Genomic DNA, 27,755 nt, shown 5'->3' on the forward strand with positions numbered 1-27,755 from the left:
TCGGACGCACCCCCCGTTACGCTATTCTTCTTCTCCTAGTACGTCTATAGGACCTGGGCAGGTTTCTCGGTACCTTAATAGCCCCTGATGGACTCCTCACCCTAGTGCTCCCTTATTCTTTCACCGGCTTGCACGCACGCACCGACGTTCGCCGTTGTGCGGAGCATCCACACACACAACACAAGACGCTGCTTGAATGAAGGATAGGCTTTCCCTTCATTTCTTTTATTTATTCCTTTTATTTCTTTTGACTTAACCACCACCGTGGCCCAACTCTAGTTTTCTTTCGGGATCCCGTGTACCGATCCTCGGATGCCGAATCCCGATCGATGAAAGCCCAAGGTTACAGCAACCAATCAGATTCCGATGTGTGTGTTGATTGTTTTGTGTTATCCGCGCTATTTAAATTTGAGGTCTAGATCAAATGAAACAGGAATCCGCGGGCATTACGACATTGTGTCAAACTACAATTTGATCAACAACAATGAGATTGTGTCGATTACAATCACATATTTCTGAACCAAAATATGGGTAAGAGGATCGTTATTTTTTCCCCTTTATAGTAAACTAGGGTCTATAATATAACTCGGCAAGGTGGGCGTCACCGGGCAGCCGCCGGCACAGCACAGCGCCTACACACTTGGCCAGCAGATAATGGGACCGGGGTGGATATCTATTTGATGCGCGACGGGAGAGTCAAGAGCGTCTCGTCGTCGTCGATGTTGGCTGGCGCGCGCGGTGTGGCCAATGTGATATCCTCGGCGATAGATGAAGTTGAACTCTGTCATAAAAAGGAGAGAAAGAATCGAATCGAATAGGAAAGAGTCTCTCTCGATAGACACAGAGAGCTAGAGCCAGTTGTTTCCGAAAGTTTTTCGAGTCTCTACGTATAGTATAGTACAGTATATATAATAGCGGCTATATGGTTTGTGATGTCGGAGAGACCAGGACGGAATATAAAAATTCTTTTTGGGTTTTCCTCCGCCGCGGTCCTCCCCCCCTCCTTCTATATCCTTATGGCGGAATCAGATGTGATGATGAGATGAGAGACCGGAGCTATATAGTACTGGGCTGATGTTGTATGGAACAAATGGAATCGACGAAATAGAAAAAAAAAAGGACGACGAGTGTCGAGTGTGTGACGGATAAAAAAGAAGAGGAGAAATAAGAGAGACACACACGAAAGAAAATGAAAGAGGGGTGGGGGGTGTGTGGGGACTGATAGAAGGAAACACACCGGGTCTATCACATCAACGACTATGGATCTATATAAACCCCCTCCCCATAGAAGAGGCGATCTATTCAATCTTCTCTTTTTACTTTCTCGACTTCTTTTTTTTGTGTCCGCGTGTTACACTGGGCGCTCGGTCGGTTCTTTTCGCTTCCTCTCTATTCTCTTTTTCCTCCCTTCTTCTTCTTCTTCGCTCCTTTGGATATGGGCCTATATATTCTGCGTATAGTATGTCCTCTGACGGGCAACTGGCATTCACACCCTCCCTGTGTTGTTAGTCTGACCCCGATTGACCCGCTGCCTGCCCGTTCCTAAATAAAAATAAAAAGGAGAACAAATAGCCGGGGCCGGATAGAGTTTCGAATTCACGCGCGCTTGGGGAAATCCAATGAAAACAAGTTTAGGAAGCAACAACCCAATTACAACAACAAACGCACAACTGCCGGGCAGCAGCCAGCGCCTTTGGCCGCGGAGAAATGAACCAAATAATATTTCACATTCAAACTTGAAGAATTGATGTAATACCGGATATGGCACTCTAGTAAAATAAATCAAACGAAAAAGGGGGTATAAGAACAAAGATGGAAGGAAAATGATAATAAAAAGAGGTGGGATGAAAAGTCTAGAAAGAAATGAACAATAAAGCCGGAAAAAAAAAGAAGAAGCGAAAAAGTGTCGTCCGATGCTGTTGGAACTGAAATTCACGCGGCTCTTTGACAAAAAAGACTCTCTATCATACATGTCATATGTAGACGAGCATAGCGCCGGCCTTTAGATTGCTTCTTCATTAGCTTATTGCCACCTCTCGATATCCTCTCGCCCATCACAATGGGCCGCGCCATAGCTCACACCCATTGAGTCAGAGTCGCTTGTTGTTTGAGCTCTCGACTCATCATCAGTTCCTTGGGTTTCTGCCTCTTGGATTCTCTTCATTCAATTCACTGCTGATGGTAGACACCACCACACACCACACACCGTGTGTCTAATGTCTATATTCGACAGCCCGTCAAGTCTCTCTTCAAACTCCTCATTGTGTTTTTGCCATCCGCCACCCCACCCGCTCTCCGTTTCTTTTCTTATAGCAAACAAACAACAATGTCGACACCGGGAAAGACCCACCCGTCCGTCATACCACCACCACCAATAAAAAAAATAATAAATAATAAAAGAACTCTCTACATCCCGGCCCTACAAGCTCCTCGACAGTTGTTCAATGAAGTGGGGGGGGGGGGGGGGGGGGACGCGATTCCAACCACGGATTGTGTCTATATACACACACTCAAGCGCGTTTCGGGTGTGGAGATATCTACACGGTATCGCACCCTGTTTTTCCTCCCGCAGGAGCATCCATCAACCTCATTCAGTCATTTCTTTACTTATCGGGCCCATCGTATTGAAAAAATTCAACCGGCGGCCGATGACGATCCACACACTTGTACACTTGTATATATACGTATCAGCTGCTGGCCGTAGTATGTATATACCCAATACACCCTTCGTCCTTTCATATAGTATATTGAACCACGGCATTGAAATCAAATGAAACAAAAGAGGCAAAAGTAATATACTACTACACAATATATCATCTAGAGAGCTCTTTCTGGCGCAATCTCATATTTGACGGGCGCCAGTGTATTAAGTAATATAGGAGAGACATTGATTCATTTTGGAACGAGTATTGTTCCTGCTCCTGATTTCTTTTTTTGAGGTTGTTGGAGACGCGTCGTGAATCAAACTGGAATTGGATAAATTCGACCCGACGAAGTTTTTAAAAAAATTGCCGTTTTGGCGCGTCGGATATTCTCCGCAGTTTGAGTCACATTGTCTCGTTTTTGGTTTCGTTATATTTTCCCCCTCACCTCGCTATTATTTATTGATTATTATCCTAGTTTTTATTTTGGTTGGACTGGGCGCTGCCTGTTGTTCGTCTCCTTAAATAACGGACAGCGGGAGCGAAAGAATTCCAGGACGAGCGGGGGTTTCGGTTTCCTCTCTCTCTTTCTGGTCCTCCATTTGACTAGGTTCTAAGGGACATATATTTATTTTGCGTTCTATTTGTTTCACTTTTGAAAAAGGTGGGCACAGGGGCTGGTTATCGTTGCCAAACGACAGCCGAGAGAGAGAGAAAGAGAAGAGATAGAGACCAACAATGCAACAACATTCGAAAGGAGAGAGAAGAGCTCTAGCCATATCCCTCGTGCTACGCGTACACGGCCGGTGCAAACCATTGACGTCAGTCAGAGTTTCATAAATAGAGTTTTTTCTCCTCTCAGCTGATGTGTGTGTGTGTTGTGTAGTGCCATAGGCGAGCGCTGGTTCCGGACTTGCTCTTCTTCGTCATGTCTTCCGTCTTCTCCTGTCCCGACCAGCAGCAGCCACTGCGACTCTCGCTTTAGAGTAGTTGGACTCCAAGTGGGAATTGGCATCACACTAGCGACTTGTACAATATATAATAGCCCTGCCCCTCTACCACCCACCCACCTACCCCATATAGCCGTCCGTCCGTCCGTCCTAGACTTTCCAATGTCCATATCGTCCATTGACGATTTCGGCCCATGGGTTTTAGGTTAGGTTGATTATTTTGGCCTCATGACTCCCCAGTGGTCCACCTCCCTTCCTCCATTACTGTCTGTATATATAGCCCATACACATGTGGACCGTCGCATGGAGGAAAAATAACTTCCCTCTCCAACCCCTCTCATCTAAAGAAATACACAAAAAAGTTTTGCGTTGATCCTTTTTTTTTCTTCCTCCCTCGACTCGGCTGTCATCTCTACGCGCACACCTCGATCCCTTATCCTGCAGGTGGCCATCAATTCACCCACCAAATTTCAACAGGGGAGCATCCAGCCCATTAGAATTCAGCTCTTAATCTTTTTCCAGGACTAATCAGATGAACCTGTCGCAAATTTTAACAATTGCATAAAAATATCCAAATTTTGAATTGGGTTGAATTAATCAAATTTCCATTTTTGGTGTCGAATAATGGCCAAGTCGCCAGCTTATCATCACGCTGGGTGTGTGTATATGGCGTACACATCCATGGCATCAGTGGCTGCGGGTGACTAATGCGCTCGTCAAAAGCAACAATGCCATCGTGACACTGGGAAGTCGGCATGGCAAAGAATGCAGCTAGTAGATCAGAAGAAGAAGCTTGGCCAGTTTGGCTCGACCGGACGTTATAGCTGCGCCGCAACACCTTTTTGGCGCCGGGCCAACAGTTCCCTTGACTGCTGTCCTCTCCTTCCCTGCTACTGCTGCTGCTATATACTGCGGCTCACTCCCATTTCCCGCTCACTCAAGCGGCCCCATCTCTCTTTCGCCCAGTTATAATTTTGGGCAAATTACGTTGGTCGGCCAAGGCCGTGGAACTCAAGTCTCCTTCTCTCTCTTCTCTCTTACTCATCTCATACAAGAAGGAAGACGGACGGGAGAGAGAGAGACGGGCACGTTTTGGCAAACGCTTCACGCTCGTTAAGGTACATCACAAGTCGAACCTTCTCTATTAGCCTATTCGTGGCCCGAAGAATATATCCAAGAGAATGGAGGGTGACACAAGCCGGACGAGAGGTGGAAAAATAGGAAGAACTTTCGTTTTAAATATCCTTCGTCTTGGCGGCCTAGCTGAGCTGCCAGTGGACGGGCCAGCGCAGCTTTTACAGCAGTCAACCGGGTCCGTTTTCTTTGACGTGTAGCAGTTCAGCTACGAGAGAACATCACTCGTTTTCTGTTTCTTTTTTTGTTTTTCTTTTTTCAACCCGAATTTACGATGCAACTTCTCATTGACAAAGTTGGCATGGCTCTTTCCCACGTGGACGGGCCCCTCTTCTCTTTTAGACGGACCTCTGGCGCTGGCCAGCAGCTCAGCGCGCGCCCACAGAGTCAATACAATGGAGACGCGTCAAAATCTACTTTATGGCCGGCTTGTCGTTTTGTTTTCAACGGCTAATGAGCTACGAGCAAAACAACCAAGACGAAATGATTCGTGACTAAACCTAAAATCAAACCCAAAATCAATGGGACAGTATTGAAGAAAAAGAAACAATCTCACAATCACCATCGGTTAATAATTATTTCGATTGTTTCCCCTTTTATTGCAATAACTAGAGTCATTTCCGGTAAAGAATAATGAAAGTATATTACCTGTTTTATGCCGCATTTTATCGGAAAGTATACCATTTTCGTGCACCTATCTTTTGTCATCTTCACCTGATAAAGTCAAATTATTATCCAAAGGTATACATTTCCAATAGGAACAAAATAAAATGAAATATTATCCAATTTTTGAACTTTCAAACTTGATTGCGTTTCAAGGTTGCTCCCAAGTTCCTAGAATTGGATTCGTCATTAAACATGTCCTTCTTGAATCCATAGTACAATTTCTCAAATTGAATTAAAAGTCTCATTATAGCGCGATAAAGAGGCCGATAACACATCGTTAGTTGTTAATGACTTGAAGCCACGCGATTCGGACAAACTCGGCTCCTATCAGCTGAGTCTTATTTTAAATATTTGTCAGGATTTATTTAGCGAGAAAAAATTGAAACTGTGTATACTTACGTAAAAAACATCATTCATACCCGCTTGACTACATACAGTAGTGTACAGGATGTTCCTCTCAACAGCTGATGCTGGACATTTTTGCTAATGTTTGGCTAGACTTCTCCTATTAGCCAACAGGAAAAGCATTTTTGAATGAGCGACAAATAGGTTTTGCGTCACCCTTCGCAAACTTACTGTACACGTATCAAATAACAGGATTATATCTCTGTGTATTTGTTTAAAAAGATTGGTCAGTTTTTATATAATTTCAATATTTCGTGATTTATTTTTCCCGATTAGAATTTCCGCGGTGTCCTTCAAGTGCGCGTTTGCATCCGATCCCTTTTGAGCGTCTATCCGCACACGCGTATAATGTGAACAGCTCCAAACTTGTGTCCAAGTGCACGACAGTCCGTGTCACGTTGACCTTATACAATAAACTGATGGTTGGCTGTTGTAGTGTACTGTGCAAGTTGGGGCGAGTGGTGTAACCTAATGCAAATTCGTAATGAAACACCTTGTTATCTGGTCCTGTTCTGGTCGCTTGCTCTTATCACGGCCAATATGTGTCAATAATAACGAAAGGGGTCACAACATTTTCTGCAACAAACAAATCCCATCGGCGAACGAGATAAAGAAATTCAAAATTTTGCGGGAAAATGAATAGAAACCCTTTGCAACGTTCCAGCGTTCCGTTCTCTTGGAATCTCGTAAATTCTAAGGAATTGTGATTTATGTTAACAAATAATTCTTTTTTCTTTAGAAAAGATATTGTAGGTATGACATCATTACTAGAAATAATTTGGAATAGTGTTAAATTGAATTTTTAATTTTTTAAATAAAAACATATCGATCACCGAATGTATCCGATCTATTATAATTCGGATGCGAGCGAGGCGTTGTACATCCATGTAACGCATATTCGATCTATATGCGCTGTGTACTGTGTAACATGTAGTAGTGTGTACAGCATGGAAGAATTTTCGAAACCCCGCCCAGCAGGTGGCGGTCGGGCGCTTGCGCGCTGACGAGTGGAGTCGGGATTGGCCAAAGCGGCCAAAAGGCACCACACTATACTACCATCTCGCACACACACACACACACATACACACACACAGCATGGAAGGTTGGAGTGTAGTATGTCCGAAAAGGGTTTCCTGTTCCTATGATTTCTCCCTCCCACCACACACACCCTCCGCGTCTATTGCAACTCCCGTCCTGGGCGTCGGTCGTCTATCGCTCACGACCGAGTCGCAGAGGGATGGCCTCCGGTACCCCCGACAAAAAAGGGGGTGGTGGCCCTATGAGTTGGGGTGGGAGGAGGTGGGAAGGGGGAAAACACATGCGCCGTTCCGATGCACTAGATGGCCATCACATACCCACCAGCATCGATGCGCGTGTACACTATACACACGGGGTGGTGGTGGCTGGCCAGCAGCAGCTTCTGAACGCGGCCAGCTGACAGACACAGCAGCCGTGTATAGTATAGAGGGGGTGCGCGCAACAACACGCAAACTGCACGAGGACGGGCCGGGGAGGGAGGAGGGAGGAAGGAGAGCGGGTGGGTGTGGGTGGACCAGCTAGGAGCGGAAGAACAAAACGAGAGCAAGTCGCCGAGCTTGGAGCCAGTTGCCCAGCGTTGATGATGTGAGCGCCCGGCAGCGTCGAAACCTTCATTCAACATCCGTCAGACTTGGGCCTCGTACATTGTCGACGATCCTTCTCTCTCTCTACGCTCTCTCTCTCTACGTTTCCTTATATCTTTTTGATTATCATCTCTTTCTTCTCTTTCACCTCCTTATTTGTTTTTTGAAACTTGCGCGCCGCGTATTCTTTTGTTTTTCCTACTCCTGCCGGCTCCTTGGGCCGCTCCTGTTTGTTTCTCTCTCCACTTCGTGATCGCTCGGCAGAGAGCGGGAAAGTTGCCAACAAAAACGGAAAAACTTTTTTTTGGGGGGGACGAGAAAGAGAATTGACGACGTCCTCGACACAACGACACGACACGACAGTCGTCCGGCTCATTTGCGTCCGACTTGGCCGTCTCCGCCTTGATTTCGTCGTCGTGAAATGTGCCGTTAGCCATTGTTTCTCCACACCAGCGTCATACCAACGCATCTACTTTGTGCTCTCCCCTGTGTGTGCTCATCTTCGCAGACTCTCACTCTCTCTCGTGACTCTTTTCCCGCTCCTGTGAAGTGCGGACGACTGCGGTAGTCCAGCCGAGGGAAGACAATCGCCGACGGCCGGATTCGTCACGCCCGATTCAACGCCCGATTCAACGCCCAGTGAGAATGGAGGCCTCGGCCCAGGACGAGTACGTCAGCGACTTTGACCTGGAACATTTAGAAGAAGTGGTCAAGCGGGAAATGCTGGAACAGAGACGCAACGCCGAAGCCGCTTACGCCCTTCACTACCAAAATCTGCAGCCGCCGGTCCAGCAGCCTCAATCCCAACCGCCTCAACAACAACAACAACAACAACCGTCGCCAACGGTAGCCCAGCAAGTGCCGCAGCAAGTGCACGTCGTCTCGCACCACTCGGCGGCGGCGGTGGCCGCCATCCAACAACCCGCCGTCCCACTCAAACATCAACTCCAGGTAAGAACTACCGATTTTTATCTATCCGTATTAAATCTATTATAACACATAACGCCATTTAAATAAACCAATGGATTGAAATCTCTTCGATTGGAGATTCTCGTTTGCATCAATTTCGCACCGGATTTCTTTATTTTGGAGTCGATTTTCACATTTTAAATCTTGGGTGTTGTAATGTAGCCTACGGCATAGCATAGCAATGACCCCACTTATGTCATAAGGTGAATCAAACAAATAAGCGATAGCGAAAACTTTTTTAAAAAGTTTTCTTGGTGAATATATAACTGATGAATGGCTGTTTTGATAACGCTGGATATGTGTTCTTGTAATAATAATATAACCTCATTAGATTATAGCTATCTGTGCGATGTCTTATGTACAGTACGCCGAGGGTATATCAGTTTTGGTGCTTTGCGTATCGATTTCACAAGTGTTTCCAAGTCCTCGACGTGATGTTTAGACGTTGTTCTATTGATTATCAACATATATTGTGACCAATAATCATCAGGCACCGGCTACCCCACCCGACACACCACCCGGCCAACCTTGCAGCATTATGTCACCGGCATCTCCTTTTCAACACCAACAGCAGCAGCAGCAGCAGCAACAACAACAACAACACGGGCATCACTCTCAACATTCACACGCCCAGCAACAACAACAGCAGATCCAACAGCAACAACAAGGACAGGCCTCGGCTTCCGTCTCCACCGTTCCCGTGCTCCCCATCGGTCCCGGCAGTTTGGAAGTCATCCAGCACAAAGGTTTTTTTTTAATTTGACTTCACCGAAAAATTGAATATCTTTACACTTATCTGTAATTTATTTCACCAGCAGGAATGAGTGGAGGATCAGACGAATTCTTGTGGGTGACGGCCTCAATGCGCTACGGTAACGCCGTGCCGCCGTTGCAGATCCACCAGGAGCCGCTGGATTTGCGGCCGCAGGGATCCGAGTCACCGCTGGACGATCCTCACGCCGCCTGGGTCCATCACGCCAGCTTGCAGCATCAGCAGCAGCAACAGCACCAGCACCAGATCCAGCAGCAACAGCACCAACAGCAGCCACCGACTCAACATCTTCTGGGACGTCGAGACTCTTACTCGGAAGGTTCCATCGCTCATCTCCACCTGCCCGGCTGCCATCCTAGCCAGCATCACCATCACCAGGTATATACGACTATAATACCCCTTCATAATTTTTGGTGCCATGGTAAAATTAAGGACAAATGAATCGACCAAAGAAATGTGTCAATTCATTTCTCTGTTTGAAACAAAATCTTTAATCTGGTGTTGCCAACCCATTGAATGTATACACTTGTTAGCACGGCGTTTGGCATGGCGTCATCGCCGTGTGTTGGCCCACGCACTTGCTAGCCTGCACCCGGTGTCAGAATCCTTGAACTTTCTCAGTGATAGAGGGATCATAATCCCTCTTTGCTTGTATATTATTCTCCTGGTCACTTAATCCCCGTTCAACTTTGCACCCCCCTGTATTATATCCTTGGAAAGGCCAGCATGAGATACATTACAGTTTGTTCTCTCTCTCTAACCTCTACATCATATCCGCCACTATAAGATAGCTTGTTTGTGTTTGTTTGTTTGATATGTTTGTTTTTTCTTTTCGGCTTGTTTTTGTTTTGTGATTGGCATTTCGATTGATTATCACGGCGGTTTCTTCTTCGAACACCGTTACATTAGATGCTCGGTTCACACGCTGTTGATATCATAGACAAGATATCATTCCATGTCTTCATGACGGGCAGCAACTAACACCGTTCTTTAATTGGCAATTGTTTTTTGATTGAATCGACGAATGGATGGATGGAATGACAGGTGCCGCGTGGGTGTGGTTCCAACTCTTCTAGCGACAGTTCGACGTCCGACTCGGAGATGGGCGGTCCGAGCAGCAACGGCGGCATGGTGGTCGGCCTGGGTCCAAATTCGGGCGGCCATCACCATCACCACCACCATCACCATCACGGCGGTTCAGGGGGCAACGACCTGCTGGACGACGACGCGCTCATCTCCCTCTCGGTCCGCGAACTCAACAAGAAGCTCAACGGCTTTCCCCGCGAGGAGGTGGTGCGGCTCAAGCAGAAGAGGCGCACGCTGAAGAACCGCGGCTACGCACAAAACTGCCGCTCCAAGCGAATGCAACAGCGTCACGAGCTCGAAAGCGCCAACACCGCCCTCAAGGTAATTTAACCGCTTTGACACTTTTGACGCTGGACGCTAATCAATGTCGACCTGACCATCACCAATCCAACACGATTATCTAATAATAGTACCTTGAATAGATGGATTTCCATCTGTGAGCGTTCAATAGCTGACTCGATATAGAAGATCAGTCGGGGAAGATATTGACCTCCTTGATTACGAAAAAGGATAGGAATTGGGTTTCGGGTGGTGTGGGTGGTTATGCATTCTCCGGAACCGAAAAAACAAAAACAAAAAAGTCAAAAGTCGAAGAATCGAGAAAAAGGATCTGATTGTTTCTGTAGAACATGTCGTTGCCAAAATGATTTACTCCGACACGCCCTTTTGTTTGACTGCGCTGGTCCACATAATATGAATAGACATTCAAGTAGCAGTTGCATATTCAATTATTCATGCAGTCATGTCAAAATCATAAAGAAAAAGAACAAAAATTCAAGTAAGAATGAAGCTGGGGAGGGCTTTGAGAACTTACCCGAGTATCGGGTTGAACAGTTTGAGGAAAATCATTGAACATTACAATCAAAGAAATGCGAACGAGGGCGACTCGGCGATCGGGTTCACATGTCAGCAGAGCTAGCTAGCGCGTCATGTTGGTATATAATCAGATGATGTATAACAGCGTATAGACGACCAAGAGAAGGAGGCCACTGACGGCTGTGTCGATTCGTCGTGCACGTTGTTGTGTGCTGCAGCTGATATTCAAAACGACAGGGCCGAGAGTCGACGATGACGTAAAAACGCCATTGTGACACGACTCTACCGAGAACTTAGTAATAACGACCTCATTCTATGCACAATTAAAATACAGAAAAACCCAATTTTTCCAAGTGAATTTCATGAAGCGGAATGTACAATTTGTAAATCATTTGATTGAGGCTCAGCTTTCAATCAATTTGTAGATTATTAGTGGCTGTGACGACATACTTTTATTTGAGGGGACCTACAAAGACTTATTGGTCATTAGAGAATGGGTAGACGTCTGGCGATGCGATGGGCCGTGTTAGTGCGGTGATGGCCGCCGAGCGTGAGAACTGGGCCGGCGACACAGCGATCCGGTCGCGCCAGCCATCACGGCGTGATACACGGATCGCCTTTTTCCGTTGGTTTCCGTCCGATTAGCGTACCGACACTCTTTGTCGTCTCCTTTGATTTCGGCCGGCCTTATACATATCCCCCCAGCACCTCCCGCCCGTTTCGATTCAATTGAGCACTGCCTCATGTCAGATTTCTTCTCTACACGACGATGATTGCCGGTCCCGTATGTTGGGTCTGTTGCCGTTCTAAGGGAAAAAACAAACGAGGACCAGAGTTCATTCCACTTTGAATTTCAATGGCCGTCCGATAGTCTCATGTCCAATCAGGATGTTGATGATTCTTCTATAGGGGAAAGTGTTTGGTGAGATGGTGGCTCATGTTTTAAAAATCGCGATGGTGATGCCAACGCTACGGTTTCAAAATATAATTATCTCCTTACCGCGTCTTCTTTACTGTCAGATTGTTTATTCTGGTCCGATTGAGACTGACGTTTTCTTTTTCATATTGGATATGTTATCCGCGTTTGGTCCATTTGCCCAGGCCGAAATCCAACGAATGCGACTGGAACTGGGCCGAGTGGCGCAGGAGCGCGACAGCTACAAACAGAAATGCGACGCCATCCATCGCGTCAACCAGCAGCACGGCAATCACCAGCAACATCAACCGCAACAGCAGCAACAGCAGCAGCAACAGCAGTCGAAGAGCAACCGAACGGCCGGCTCCCAAATCAACGACGGTCCAACCAGTTACTACCTGTGAAGTCAACCAAAAATCATTGAAAATAGAAAAGAAAAGAAAAAGAAAAATAATTGAGTCGCCGTTTACATAACGAATCTGTTGGGTTTATTCTCTCTCATCTTTTGTCTCTCTCTTAACTATATTCATATATACATAATTGATAAGCGTGCCTGTACATATTGCATTGTAAACTACATATATTAATTAATGATAGTGATGTGTTCGTATATTACCGCTCTACTATTTTTGCATATACATGTTATAGTACTACTCTCTCCCAATAGAAACATCCGGTGCCCCTCCCTATCACCCCCCGTCTTGATTCTACCTCTTTCATCTGTTATATCTCATGGTTGGGTTTCTAAATGATCATCAATTGCTTTTAAAAATTCTTATATCTATTATTATTCGTGTATTATAGATTTTTTAGCCAGCCCACATACTCTCGTTGATACTACCTACTATTTCCTCTTTATCTCTTTAGACATCGGCGTCATTCTCAGTTTCCCCCTCTTGATGGCAATATAATCATGGCGTTTATTTGTCACATTTCGATCTGATCGGAAAAATAACGGGGAAATCAAAACTATACGACGACTGACGACGTAATGTTGCCTACACGACCAGGTGTAAGTCGATATCTCATCACCTATTTGAGGTCTACATGTTTCTTTATACTCTCCCCTCCCAAATAAAAGTCATTGCCTATTTTTCTACATGTCTATAATAGGCCCTTGTGTGTATGCCTCCACGATTGAACCGATTTGAGAGAGCGATGAAGCCAAAATCCTATACCAGTTTCTCTTTTATCTTCGTCTTATCCTTTTCGGCGGTTGTTGTAATCCCTTTATATTTTTGATTCGGCTTGACTTGTACCATATACACCACGACGTGATATACCGTGTCGAGATGTGTGTGTGTGTGTGCCCATTCTGAATTAGACCTATATACCATGTTGTACACTACTGCACCCGGTTTTCCTTCTTCTTCTTCTTCTTCTTTTTCACCATTTTCTATTTTCTTTCTGTTTGGGTTTGGTTATTGGAGCTAATCAGGTATTCCGAGTCGGTCTTCTTCTTCTTTCGCCTGTGTGCCAGCTCAGCAGAGCTCGTTGTCGAAAAAAACCTTTTTTTACCCTCCTCTGGCTGCTGCTCTCTATCCCTTTTTGGCCGGCCCTTGTGTCAGAGAAGGGAGCGAGCCAGTCAGGCGAAAATGGCCGGGCAGATGACGACTGGACGTGGCCGGTTGGAGAGAGCTCGTTGCGTATTGAAAACAAGAAAATGAAGTCAATTGTGTTGTGTCAATTTCTTCGTCGAGAGACCAGACGAAAAAGGCCAGAAATCACGCTCGGTTCACTTGGCCATCGCACAACACACATAGATCCTGCCGGCTCTATATACTAACAGCAGGAAACAGACGACGGCCTGAATCTTAAATTCTCCTTTTTTTTCTCAGTCTCCCATCTTCTTTTTGAGCATGTGACACACGCACCTGTTATTGCTCCCAATCATTTTGTTTCCTTCTGATTTATTCCTTCAGTTATCTTCGTTTTTTCTTGATTCTATCTTCGTTTTGTCACCTAATATAACATCGGATCGACTCTGCTATGTAATGTCCTGACGACATTGTTCAACCCGCGTGTGTGCAGCCCCCCCCCCCCTGTTTTTTGTTTGATTGTCTTTTTCTTCTTCATTTTCTGTGATAGTTTGATTCGATTCTGTTGCGCTTCGTTTCGATCCGCCTGTATACTCGCCACCAACCTATACGTTGTCATCATATGGTACTGAACTTAATTTTGATTCGCCATCTGTATATCTGATTGAATTTCGCAATGCTCTTGTTGTGGCTGTCTATTTCGTGTCCGCTTATTCTCCAATCATCCCCCCCTTTGGATTGTCGACTTTGTTAGCAAGTGAGGACTAAGCAGGAGCGATGGACGCTAAAAAAAAAAATTGTATGGAAAAAAAAACGTAATAATTGAATTTGTTATTATTATTATTAGCTTTCGACTCTGTTGATTGGCGTCCTACACCATCACCCCCCTTATTATCAATCTCACTCTCACCCCCCTTGTTGTCACGACATTCCAAGTTATAGGCCTGCTGTGTATACTTGTAATAATCGTGACGCTGTGCAAGTTAAGCCACCGTCTAGAAGACGAAAACGACACAATCAATCCCGTGGAATATGTTATATACATTTGTAATATAAATTATTATCGAATCAGAATTTTTCTGACACAAAAACTAAGAAATAAGCGAAAAACAACCTACACACAAAAAAATAAGCCTCCATATTACAAATGCTTATACATATTATAAATTATATACATAAAAGTCTATTAACGTGTGCAATTTGTTTCGTCAATTTGTTTCGATCGGAATTTGATTCTCTGCTGGGATAAATCTGATGTCGAGGGACGATCGGCGCTTGTTTTGCTGGTGGCCAAAACTCACGCGCAGTTTGCAGGTCCGTCTGAAGTTGTTTGGAACATGTCGTTGTCCTTTCATTCATTGATTTCTTTTTTAAGTTTCTCATCTTTTCTTCCTCATTGGTCGTAAATAGTCGACAGTATATAAGGAAATCATTCAAAGGCATTCTCAGTTGTGTTTGATTGTCTGTATATGATGCGATTAAATTGTCAAACTCTTCTCCGCTCTCTCTCATCTTTCCCCCCTTTTTTTCTGCCCATCGATTCACACAACCGTGACGTGTATTCCTTCCACCCCGTGCCCCCACCCCACCATCACTCCACCCGCTGTATCTCTATCTCTGTCTACTCTCTGCTGGTGACTATATATATACGATGAATGGTGATGCTATGTTCATTAAATGGCGATGATGACAAATACTTTGAGATTCAATAAAGAAAAAAAAACTGTTGACCTCATTTCCTTATATTGGATTGGATACAGTAACTCCCATCATGTTAAACCGATTGGTATGTGACAGCGGAACCAGCTACTACGTAGCTGATTGAATCAAATGTTGCCGAAATATCTATGCAGCATATGGTAATTGGACTGTACCAGGGCCCCGGAGGTCCCAACTGGCACGCATTATCTTTATCGGGAGATGAGAGACTACTGCCAGCCATCGACGTATGTACACACAATGGGGTATTTTTTTGGGGGGAAAGCGGGCGAGTGCGTACAAGGTGGAAATCTTCTGACCGGAATCGTCAAGGGCAAATAATAAGAGCTGGAAAAAACATGGGTAGAAGGAAAAAATATATACAACGACCAACAATCCCAGGATCATCAAGAGCAGAGCCGTGTGTTGTATATACACTCTGTGCATGTGCGGTAGACAGTAGTAGTACAGTACACGGACCATCTAGGAGCAGTGGATGGCGCTGGCACAAGTAAAGGAGAGGCCGGAGGGCACGGAAGGAAAGGGGGGAAGGAATATAGCACATAAGCGGAGGGACGGAGGAGAGAGATCGTCGCGATTGGCCACGGAGATCAATCTATAAAAAGGAATTCGTGATGATTGATGAAAGAAATGACGAAAGAACCAGACTGCCAGAGAGAGAGAGAGAAAAACCTTTTATTTTATTTTATTTTATTTTTTGATTTTATTTTGCGACGACATGTACAGCAGCAGGACGGAGAAAACTCCGGTGAGGCCGTGAGCACTGCCCGCGTGATGGACCAGGGCAGATAAGCTCGTTATAATTATCTTTTATCGGGTGGGGGGCCTTTAAAACCCCCCTTTTGGCTCCTCTCTATTGTGTGCTGCTGCGTCCTATACGGTCTGTGGTTTTATCTTCTCATCTTCTTCTTTTTCCTCTCGACCCATAGCCAACACACGCCAATGTGTATACGTAATTAATTGCCAGTCGAACAATGTCCGCGCAACCGAAGCCGATCGATAACGACGACGACGACGACGGGAGGAATATTTGTGGCCAGTCACGACCGGCCCGTTGTCTTTCAGCCCGACTGCCATCGGATGCCGTGCCGTGTTTACGACTCATTTCACCAGCCCTTTTTCATTTTCTCCTTCTTCTTCTTCCTGTATTTCTCCCAATAGCCAGTATCGGCCAGCCCATCCAACCGGCCTCAACTCTCTAACGAACAAGGTTCCAGGCAGCATCTTCATCTCCCTCATTTGAAGGGGGAGCCGAGCAGCTAACAACAGTGTCGACAAACCTATGATTTACAAAGTTGAATGCTGCTGTGTGTGGCTCAACTCGATTCTATACAGACTCTCTCATATCCGAGAAGCGATATACAATGTCCGACACGCGGACGGGAGTCGGGAATCGTCGAAAATAATAAATCTATCAAATATGTATAATAGAAATATGTGCTGTTGTTAGTTTGAGTTTGTGTGGACGCGGGGGGGGGAGTTGTGCTGGCCAGATGGCGACCGGTGTCGTCTTTCCTCTACGCCGCGCTCTCATTCATATATCGCCAAGCTTTACAAAGTCGTCGAATTACCGTGCATATGTACGCCGTCGTCGTTCCATCAGCGCCAACAACTGCGGGTCCCGCTCCGACTTTTTCTTTTATTTCTTTTTATTTCTCCGCTGGATTTTAAGGAAAGAAATTTCACGACGTCGAAAAGAAAAAGGGTCTCAACTCTCACGATAACAAACAACAATCGAGGCGATCGGATGATTGATACAAATTCCTCCATTTGTCACAATAATTAATTGCCAGAACCTTGTCAGACGCCGTTGTTTTGACAGATATCGACATTTTTGGTTCGTTTTATATTTGAATTGAGACGTCACAATGTGGTAAAGTTAATGGCTCTTGGCATGGTGCGCTTAATGAATAATTGAGCGAGGTGCTGTGTGTTGAACAATGTAATTACATAATTTTTTTCGACTGAGAGAGATAAAGATCAAAGTTGAACCTGCAATGCGGGAGGAAAGAAGATGAGAGCCCAATTGCGGTGCTGAATAGAGGTTCAATACACTCCGCAGCTACACGCTCTCTCGCCTTGTTGTTGTTCATAGTTTTTTCCTTTTTTCTTCTTTTGAATTCCGACCACATCAAGAAGTGGCAGCAACAGACGAGAGATCCGGTTGCTCCTTTTCTCTCTCTCTCTCTCGCTCTTTTGGCTGTTGCGTTGGCTTCGTTCAAACTGCTGCTGCCGGCTGCCCTGCCTGAGCTGCTGCTTCCCTGTCAAATATCGCTTTCTTTCCTTATGCGCTCCTGTGTTCCTGCGTTGGCTATTGTTGGTCAACCGAGCAGATACCCAGTCGCAGTGCCACCCGAACTTACAGGGTTTCGCTTGCGGGTGTTATGTATATGCGAGAGCTCGACAGCGTATAGCTCGCCAAATAATACATAAGGGAAGAAGAATGAGAGAAGAAGAAAATAAAACAAGAAGTTGGAAGGAGAATCCAGAATTCAACACGAGAAATATATTCAAATCGTCTCCGGTTCACTTTTGGAAATCGAGTAACAAGCAACGCACTCGGCAACTTTTTCTCATACTGTTTCGAAATAAAAATGGTTGGTTACGTAAAGTTACTCGTATTGTGAATTCTAACGAAAATGTTCAATGAACTTTTTCATTCGAGGCTGCAAAAAAGAGTCGCCCAACGTAGGGCTCGAACCCACGACCCTGAGATTAAGAGTCTCATGCTCTACCGACTGAGCTAGCCAGGCTTGTGTTGATCGTATCTAAGTAGCGTAAAAATTCTTTAAAAGATATTTTTGCGCTCGAATATACTTTTTATAAAATCAATTTTAATACTTTTTCTTAAGAAAATATGAATGATAATAAACAAAGTATTAATCAAATTAATTCATTTTATTATCTCAAATTAGTGATTATTGGAGGTAATATACTTAAAAGACACTTAAAATTTATTTTTAAGGATAGAATTTTATAGCTGAAGGCTGCATTAAAACCAGTCTGATTATATGCTTCCTGTTTACTTCATGTAACATTTTAAATCAATCGATAGTTCTTCGCAAAGTCAAGAACCTATACACACACTTTGCGTGGGTGAAATAATATCGAAAATGTAAATCTCTAAATCTCTTTTCACCATTTGTCATTGTTTTATATCCCGCGCATTATGCGATCGAGTTAACGCGAAGACGCTCGATCCTAATCAGTCGTCCGGAGGACCATCTCCGAAGACAATACGCAGTGCGGGGCTACTGGCTCATCTTGTCGCTACTGTGACACACGGTTGCTGGCGTGATGGATCTTCTTTTAGTTCTGAGGCTCTTCACCGGAGGCGACAGTCCGACGGAGATATCGTCTAGTACAATCCCATTCATGATTTAATTAGCTTCGTTCTCTCTCAGTGTTGACTTGCATCTCCAACTGGAGCCAACCCAAATAATCGATCACTCGTGACTCATCACTCACGACTCGTATAACAATACTACCGTAGAGTTATATACACGGCCAATTGCAATATAGAGGCCTATACACAGTTTGCGCATAACCTATCCTGTCTAATGTATAACATGTATTAATGGGCTCAATTTCCAGTTGGCAAAAATCCACTTGAAACTCGTTGGAGGAAAAGAACAAATCAACGAGACGAAATGGGAACCAATTGCCAATCCAAGTGCATGGCAACAAGTAGCGATATCTTGCGTAATATGGCTATTTTTGAGAGATTTATAAATAGACTATCGTGCTGGTGTACTGTGTCCAAGTACTCCTGTGAAGGCAATGGGTATCCTGCGATTTTTGATGACCAATCAATGCCAGCATGCAGCATCTACGATGTCAGGCGGCAGCACAGAACGGAAATGACAAACAACAACAATCCAACCCTCCGTCCAAATTGAGACAAAAGCTCATCAAATCATATCGCATCAAAGTGCTGGGGATGGGAACCAAAAGAGACGAGGAGGAGGTGGACGATTGAGAAGGGGAATGGTTAGAGAGAGAGAGCGACGCTCGTATGTACGTAACCGCGGCCATAAAATAGGACATGAATACACCACTCGCCGGGATGAGTCCAATCTGCAGGCCATTTAATTTCCATATATTCACTGATTCTATGGCCTGTGTACACATAAACACAGATACAAACAGGCCCGGTGGTATATAATATATCATATGTTACATATATATACGGCATCTTTTTTAAATATATCTATAGTAGCCTATATTACACCAAGTGGAGTAGAGTGGAGGACTGGAGCATCTTCTTTCGACGCCGGCCCTGCAGGACTCTCGATGGATCATTCTTCATTTTTTGTGACCTGTCTTGACTTATAGTGTCGTCCCCTCTCTCTCTCTCCCTCATATCCAATTCTTACGCGTCTAGTAAGTATGCATGTTACTACTACTACAACTTGTGCTTCCTGTCTGATGCTGGCTGCCGGCAATCGCTCACCCTCGATTGAAAACCGCCGGAGCAATCTCATTAGCCATTAAAAGAGGGTCACAAAAGTTGGGGAGGAAAACAAAAAATAACAAAACAAGATCTGATATGTCGCTATGTAGAGCAGTCAGATAAATATGGCCAACAATATAAGAACATTACAGCCCCCCTTCATCAAAAGCAAAAGGACCCGTGTGTTTTCCACGTACAATAAGAAGACAAACACAACAAATAAAATAGCTTTTCTTTCGGCAAAGAACTAAAACTTTATGGCCGCAGCAGTTATTTGATTTTTTTCCTTTCCCGGTATTATATCTAGAGATAAATAAATCTATTTATTTATATAGACTAATATTCAAAGCAGTCTTCGCGGTGATATATAGTATATTACGCACACAGTTCTGTACGCACGCGGAGAACGAAAAGAAAAGAAAATGAATGGCCTTTGACTTTGGCTCCGGCTCATAAAACTCTATCCTCCACTATATACAGATACACGAGTCCATCACCGAGAGAGCAAACTGATTTGATGGCGGTTTATTATTATTAATACAAATATTCCCCCCCCCCCCTTCGATGTGATACAAGTGTTCACTTTCCATAGGATTCCTTGCCTATAGCTATAGGACAGACCTAATAATATATCGGAAAAAAGAACAAAAAAATGAACGGTCGTTTTCTTTTTTTCTCCCTCCTATGTACATTCGTCCAGCACCCTCACCCTTCCTTGGACGCTGCTGGACGGAGCGTCACTGCGCCGGTTGCCGAGATCGTTACGCTCGTTGGGACTCGTCGGACACTATTGAAGGCTATTACAGTCACTTATTGAATCTTCTCTCTCCCCTATGTAGCTCTGCTCCCCTTTTTATCTCTTATATATATAGTAGATAGATAGACATAGACCTTATACACACGGATCCATCAATATTATGTAGAGACTATTGGTTTGTGTATTTTTTTGTTGGGGGTGTGTGTTAGGGGAACTATTTATATTGAAGGGTGCACTGGAAAAAAGGGTGTTGCTTGACCGTTTGACGACCGAGGCCGTTCTGATTATTTCTCCCTAACTCTATCGATGATCAAATGGAAAAAACTCTGTACGCGGTTCTATACGAATGATTTTATAAATCAGCTTTCTCTTTCTGATTCTTGCCTTTTATTTGTATACATGGCCACAATCAACCAAAGACATAAATACACGAAAAACGAGCTTATTGTCCTGGCGCGGTCTAATAATTTACCAAAGTGGATGAATGCGGCATTATATGGCTCCCCATATATTATCCGGTTTGGATGCCGCTAATGTATAACTCGCCATCATCCACTGCATTGCGCTTGTTTTTTTGTTTCTCTTTTTATTAGCGTTTGGTGTATTATTTTCCAAGAATAAATGTCTTTCGGACAATTCTAGAAAACTGGCTGTATATAACCTTATTGGACGGATTCGATGACCGTATAGTGTGCTGGGTGAAACTGGACACGTATATGTATAGGCCAGTGGCGTGATATATTCACTTATTTTGGATTTGATTATTTGTTTCTTTTTTTTTCTCTTTTATACCATTGGACGAATCGAACCAGAAATCAAAGAAGATGGAAAAAGAAGAGAAAAATAAAATCAAAAAAGTCTGAGAGTTTTTGGCCAGCGGCGTGCGCTCGGACGCGATATTTGCAGTGCACTGGAGCTTCTTTTCTTTACCACATCACGTCTCATCACGTATTCAAAAGAGGGTGTGTGCCCTCTTTTGTATCTTTATTCTTCCCCCCCTCTATCCAGCAGCTCTCTACTATCCCTCCTTTTTATTTCCTTTTTCTTTCTAAAATCACGACATCGTATGTATATATGTATTATATGGAGAGGCAAAAAAGGGAAGAAAAGAGTGGCCGTTTTGATTGAAGTCTTGTACGCTATATAAGTTCGCTTTTCAATGGCTACTGTCTACAAGTAGAACGACGGGCGGCGGCTCCCATATGCGCTGGACTGGCCATTGCTCCTTTCCATCCCTCGTCTATACAAAAATTGGGGTGAAAAAAAAAGATGTAGGCTATACAGTCAAGTGAACGAAGAAAAGAGCGAGTTCTAAAGTTCTTCCATTTCGGTGTATATGATGCGGATCAAAAAAAATTGTTGTCTGGTTTGTTTGAATGAATATTCTCCGATGAAACGGAGGTGTCAAGTATGACGGTATAGAGAGGAGAGCATGTATGTAGCCCGGAGGAATATCCTATTATAGTTATACCACCACCACCACCATGTGTGCATCAGCTCAGTGAGTCTCTCCGGTTTCCTGACGAGGCGATTTCTGAATAATAACCGGGTGAACAAGCCCCAAAAAACTCTTTTCTTCTATCTTTCTCTCTTTTTTATTCTTCCGACAGCAACAATAGAATGCCGCGAAATCTAAGAGTTGGAACAAGAAGATGACGAGCAGCACTCGTGAAAAAAGATGTCACAAAAAAACAAAACAAAAGAGCATCTCTTCAAAGTGGAAGCTGCAAAAGGACAGAAGAGAAAGAACAAAAAAAAAAAAAAAAAATGATATTTTGGGGGTGTCCTGGGCGTCCCGACGCGTGTCAGGTCATCCGGGTCGCTCGGCATCCTCCCCCACGGGCCAGCAACAAGACCGTGCCGTGCCAAAGAACAACCAAAGTACCAACCATCGAGAACTTAACCGTTGGTCTATATATAATATTATTTAACTAAATATAATACGGACATGATTGGGAGCTATATAGAGAGCCGGTGGTAGAAGTGGATGCTAAGGCATCCATTGTTTCACCCACGTCCTCGTCGCCTCGTGCGGAAATAATCCAACAATCAAAGAAGATTGAATAAGAAAAAAAGAGAAAAAAACACAAAAAAGGTCAGACGGTCACACACAGGAAAAGGCGTAAGAGGGAAGCGACTATAGACGGGAACAATAGGCGCGCGAGCGAGAGGTTCATATAGATTCCGTGTTCCGTGTATAACATATTGTTCATCCATTTGAGGGTTGATTCATCATGTCTGAAACTTGATACGAGTATTAAGTTATTTGTCTGTAATAAAATTGGCTTTTTCTTCGCCTAGCTGTGTATGTAGAGTGAGTGCAGTGCATGAGACTGGCGACGAGTGCGCGTGTTCATTTGAATGCTCGCATCGTGCTCTACCCGTATGTGTACCTCACGTCTGATTGCTCAATATTCCGGCTATGCTCAGAGATGTACGCAACTAAATTTCAATTTTAGTCGAATTACTTAAACAAATTATTCTTCAGTTTCAAACTAATAAGCGACAAAAAAAAGCTTCCTTGAATGCACAAATTCATAATTCAATCCTGAATATTGGCTTAATTTTTGGAAACATTTATCGGGAATAGGTTGACATATTTCCCATTCATTACTCCAATAAATACATTAATAGTAAATCGATTTCAAGTTTGGGTCAGGCTGAGACATCTGAGGCCTAGACATAACGAAAATTCAGGCTTTGAACATATATAGAGAATAACGAGATTGAATTGAGACTACTGCGATTATCAGAAGCTTTCGATACAAATTCAATCAAGTGGGAATGCGGATTAGGACGGCATCGCTTCTATATTCCTCCAGACATAGCCCCGTTGTATACGTACATATATGTGTGTACAGCTACATGTCGCATGTTGTGCAGACAAATGAAATAATCCCGTCTACACCGCCACCAAGCTTTTATTCAAAAAAAGAGTATGAAGAATATGGGAGGGAGAATATAAAAGGGGGGAAAGGGTTCGGCTGGATGCTGCTGGGCAGCCGGCCAACATTTATCGTCCCTATTCAGTATATATGTATACGGCTATATCGACGGCGGCTATATACGCTATATATGCATGCAGATCTACACACTGTGTGTATAAAAAATAAATATTGAGTGTATATGCGACGTGTAGAGGGGAAACTGCTCCTCACCATTTATTAATGTAATTCCTCCTGGGAGACAGGCAGGATGATGGCGAGGACAAAAAGGATAGCCGATTAGTTTCGGTCAACACGTCGCCCATGTCTAATAACGACGGCGCGCGATCGCGTTGTTGATTGTATGCGTCAACGTATCTTCTTCGTCGTCTCGCCAACAGACATTATAGACACAAAGTCAACCGACACGACACGCCATTGTGAGGATTCACGTTGGCCTTTTGATCGCACAGCCAATCCGATCGAGATCTGTAATCATCCACTTGTTGTTCTTATAGCTCGACTGTATAGGAATCCTATTTCTTGATTGCCTCTTGGCCAACACTATCAAAATATACCTGCTAAACTATTGAAAATTCTAGCCAAAAGAATTATAGAAAAATGATTGAAAATTAACTTTATCCACTAGATATAACTGCCACGACCTATACTGTAATAAAACGGGAGTAGTGTTTAATAATAATGAGCTGCTGGTATATTTAAAAAGAATCGGCCACCGAATAAGAAACTGGGAATCCATTAGTGAGATCGATACACACATGCCCGTGAGTTAATGGCCATAAGCTGGTGAGATATATGGGCAGCGGGTGTAAGCGGGTTTATTATCTTATATCGCATCCAACAAACATGAGACTGGCTTTTCTTCTATATAAACCCCCGACTGATTTCTATGTGCGTCACTCTATTAGTGGCTGGATTACAAATTGGATCACCGATACACACAGATGGGCGTCGGAGGAGAGAGCGCAGCCATCTGCGAGTTGGGTGGAAGCGAAATGATTGAATTTGAATGGCGCGCGCGCTCGACGACAAATCAAAGACATCACATCATTTCATTTGGCCCAATCAATCTGTTAGAGAGAATTTCTCTCTCTGGCGTTTCCATTTTCGCCGTTCGATCATCAGTGCGTGTTGGCTGTTTGACTTTTTCGACACCCCGCCACCGCCAGCAGGGCTCTGCGCTCTTTTCTCGTTGATCGACTGGCTAACCCCAAGTGACTGACTTCTGTCTCTTCTACGTCTAATGCATGGCTCACTTGACGGCTTCACGCGCGTTAGACACATTGAGGGAACGACAAAGAATCGGGAGGTAAGAGAGCGAGAGGATCGACAGATATACGAGCAGAGCAGAGCAGAGCTAATGAATGCGTCGTTTGCTCATCTGCTGCTGACTTGGTCGAGCGAGGGCAATAGCCTAGTGATGTGATGTGCTCTGTTTGATTTTCTATCATCTCTCTCTATCCTAGCTGAAATTTCAATCCAATTGATTTCATATTTCGCGCCAGATTTTGGGTTGGCGTCATTCGCTCCTTTTCATTCGAGTGCTGGCGTGGCACACAGATGCTACTACATAGCTGGCAGAGCTCTATACGTCTCGAGAAAATTGAGGTGAGATGATTGGGTTGGTAGTCAACCCGCTAGCAAATCCGCCAAAGAGATGAAAATAAATAAAAATAAAAAGAACGGCGTATAGAAGGGAGAGACTACGGCGGGGTTCATCCAAGCGCGACTGAGCGGATCGCGCAACGGGCGTTCAGCCGAACGCTAATGAATTGCCGCGCCCTTTTTATATCTCTCTCTCTCTATCTCTTTTTCTCTTTTGACTTGTTCTTGTTCCCCAATCCGTGCGGCGGCTTAGACTCTCTCCGCAACTCCGGGGTCCTGTGCTTTGTCGCTCTCCCCTTCTTCTTCTTCTTCTTCGCTGGCCGCCTTTCTTCGCCTTGCCGCCTGTATCCATGTGGAGCAAATCCGCTTTTCACCGCACACTTTGACACACAGACGAGGAGACGAGAGACTGATGTCTATATAGGCTCTAACCTTTATTACTCGGCGCTTCTCCATTATTAGGCGGAGGGACGAAATGCGATCTCGATTTGAGGCAGCATCTCAGAGGTTTATTATCAGTACACACACGCCCTATCAACCTTATCCGCTACATATAAATGTATCTACTCTATCAATAACGGCAGCTCATAAGCAGTGCATTATGTCATGTGCCTTTAGGCTCTTATATGTACATGGCTGCAAGACTAGACTCGTAATCTGTTTTTTCTTTTTTTTTCTTTCGAGATAAAAAAGTGATATTTGTAAACATTAACTGGACTACAGATGACTGGGTTAACCTAAATTTTAAAAAAAGAAGACTAATACATAGGCCACATAGACGCGATGGATGAACACTCTGGCCAAAAGGCGTTAACAAATAAAAATATCAATAAATTTGAATACATTAGATGGACTACCATCGGCCGACTAGGTTCGCGCCAAAAGGAATGTCTATACTACATCGGCCTGTGAAAAAAGAAGAAAGGAAGAAAATAATAATAAAATAAAAAAAGAAGGGGGGATGAATATGATGGGCGAGAAGAGAGAGAATAAATGAGCGCGCGCGAGTGTGCCGGATGAAAAAGAAGAAGGCGCGCTGGATGTTTCGATGCGGATTGATCTCGTATATATGGGCAATTGCCTTGGTGAAGAGGCGCGGGAGGACGGAGAGAGAGAAAGGTGGAAAGGGTCGGCGTGAGGGTAGAAAGAAAAAAATGGCGACGGGAGAATCTTCAAAAGATCTTTTTCACAAAAGAGCTCACAGATATTGACGCTTGATGGACTTTGATAGGCGCAGATCTGTTTGATGGCCACAAAAAAACCCAGAAGCCATCATCACCCGGCCAGCAGCCATCTCTTACGGCGGGTTTCGGAGTCTCTTCATCGAGCCATCCAGCCGCAGTTTGGCGCTGCCTTGTCTTTTATATTTTTTTATTTTGATTTTGACGACTGGAAATGAGAGAGAAATTCTTCTCAAAGGAGTCATGTCAATGTCAGTTTCATCACCGCCTGTACATGTTTATACCCGCTCCATCCTCTGATGTAAAATCTGGGGCAAGTGCGAGAGCCAAAATTCCCACTTTTTCGTTGGTTTTCTGGGGAACTTTCATTTCTCAACCCACACCCAATTTTTAAAAAGGAAATTTGAACGCAGTAATATAAGACTGGCCTTGTTTTCCCTTTTACCTTAATATTAAACATGTCCTTTTTACCTACGCTCTGTCAAATAAAATTCGAATCAAGTTAGATGTATAGAAAATATTAAGCAGTTACTTGCTACACATCAATTTCATGTTTCATCTCTTCTATACACATGATTGAGTCATAGAAATTATTTTAGCAGTCGAGAGCTTTGTGCAATCACTTTAGGGGAAGCGTGTATAGACGAATAAAGAACGATCCGTTCAAAACGTATGGATTTAATACCGATTTCCGCATCGTTCCATTCGTGACGGCACATCTCTCCACGAGGATGAAGGAAGAGATTTTCAATTTCCGTTGCAAAACATCGGTCGCGTCCGGCTTCAGAGTGGTATATAGACTCTCTCGCTCAGTATATATGTCTATACAGCCGTAGAGTTTTAAGTTTGAAACAGCCGGAGGAAACGTATTGAAAAAGGGAAGGAGACAATCGCGTTGAACCGTCCAACATATCGAAACCGAACGGGCGGGCGGAGGGGAAGTATATAATATAGGATAGGAAACAGATCTGAGGTCTCTCGCATGTTTTCTTATGCTAATATTACGGGGGGTTGGGCCTATACACAGCTCACTCTCTCTCTATACGTCTTATTCTCCACCCAAAGTATCGACTGCGCGTTTGATATCAGCAACAACTCCTTCTCTCTTCTTGTCAGTATGTGTGTATACAAGTACTTATTGGATGTATATTGAATTGCATTTGATTTCTGATTTCTCCTCTATATATCCTTTTTTCCCTTTTTTTTCTTACATGTAATAAAAGAAAATAAATAAACCGCGTGGAAAACATCAATCGAAATGTCACCGGACGGGACATTCTGTGCCCGAGTGATTGTCCGTTGTTGATTCTCCGACGAGTTCCCGACTGACCGTTTTGCTCAGATCTCAGCTGCTAGCTCCGTCTCTATTTCTCCTGGTTTCTTCATATGGATGCAAATCAACATCTACTGATGTTATACACAGGCGGGAATATATATAATATACTAAAGTTACTAGACACACTTGACTCGCTGTGATTGAAATGCTCGCCAGCCTGTCCCGCAAAGTCTAACTGTTTAACTTGTATTCAATTCCCTTTCAATTTTATTTACATTTGTTCTTTTCTCAGAGACACTATTA

At 44.0% G+C, this 27,755-nt stretch overlaps 1 protein-coding gene and 1 non-coding gene across 3 annotated transcripts; one reads left to right on the forward strand and one right to left on the reverse strand.

Annotated features, from left to right (window-relative positions):
* Nucleotides 1–7,385: 7,385 nt before the first annotated feature.
* LOC124343207 (transcription factor MafB-like) lies at nucleotides 7,386–12,427 on the forward strand. 2 transcript variants are annotated; one of them, XM_046796449.1, is made up of 5 exons: nucleotides 7,386–8,370; nucleotides 8,879–9,134; nucleotides 9,204–9,538; nucleotides 10,205–10,567; nucleotides 12,164–12,427. In XM_046796449.1, exons 1-5 carry the CDS (start codon nucleotides 8,065–8,067, stop codon nucleotides 12,380–12,382), a joined length of 1,479 nt encoding a protein of 492 aa, XP_046652405.1. In that variant the 5' UTR covers nucleotides 7,386–8,064; the 3' UTR covers nucleotides 12,383–12,427. The 2 variants fall into 2 exon arrangements, with proteins under 2 accessions (XP_046652405.1, XP_046652413.1); XM_046796457.1 differs by having other exon boundaries at nucleotides 9,207–9,538.
* Nucleotides 12,428–17,915: 5,488 nt separating this feature from the next.
* Trnak-cuu lies at nucleotides 17,916–17,988 on the reverse strand. The gene has a single exon. It is a non-coding gene; the product is annotated as a tRNA-Lys (tRNA).
* Nucleotides 17,989–27,755: the final 9,767 nt, after the last annotated feature.

The sequence above is a fragment of the Daphnia pulicaria genome, chromosome 1 (genome assembly GCF_021234035.1).
Source record: "Daphnia pulicaria isolate SC F1-1A chromosome 1, SC_F0-13Bv2, whole genome shotgun sequence".
Classification (NCBI taxonomy): domain Eukaryota; kingdom Metazoa; phylum Arthropoda; class Branchiopoda; order Diplostraca; family Daphniidae; genus Daphnia; species Daphnia pulicaria.

Coding starts and splice junctions, on each gene's coding strand:
- LOC124343207 (XM_046796449.1), top strand. CDS start 8,065: ATGGAGGCCTCGGCCCAGGACGAGTACGTCAGCGACTTTGACCTGGAA. Junction 8,371..8,878: donor CACTCAAACATCAACTCCAG/GTAAGAACTACC, acceptor AATAATCATCAG/GCACCGGCTACCCCACCCGA. Junction 10,568..12,163: donor GCGCCAACACCGCCCTCAAG/GTAATTTAACCG, acceptor CCATTTGCCCAG/GCCGAAATCCAACGAATGCG.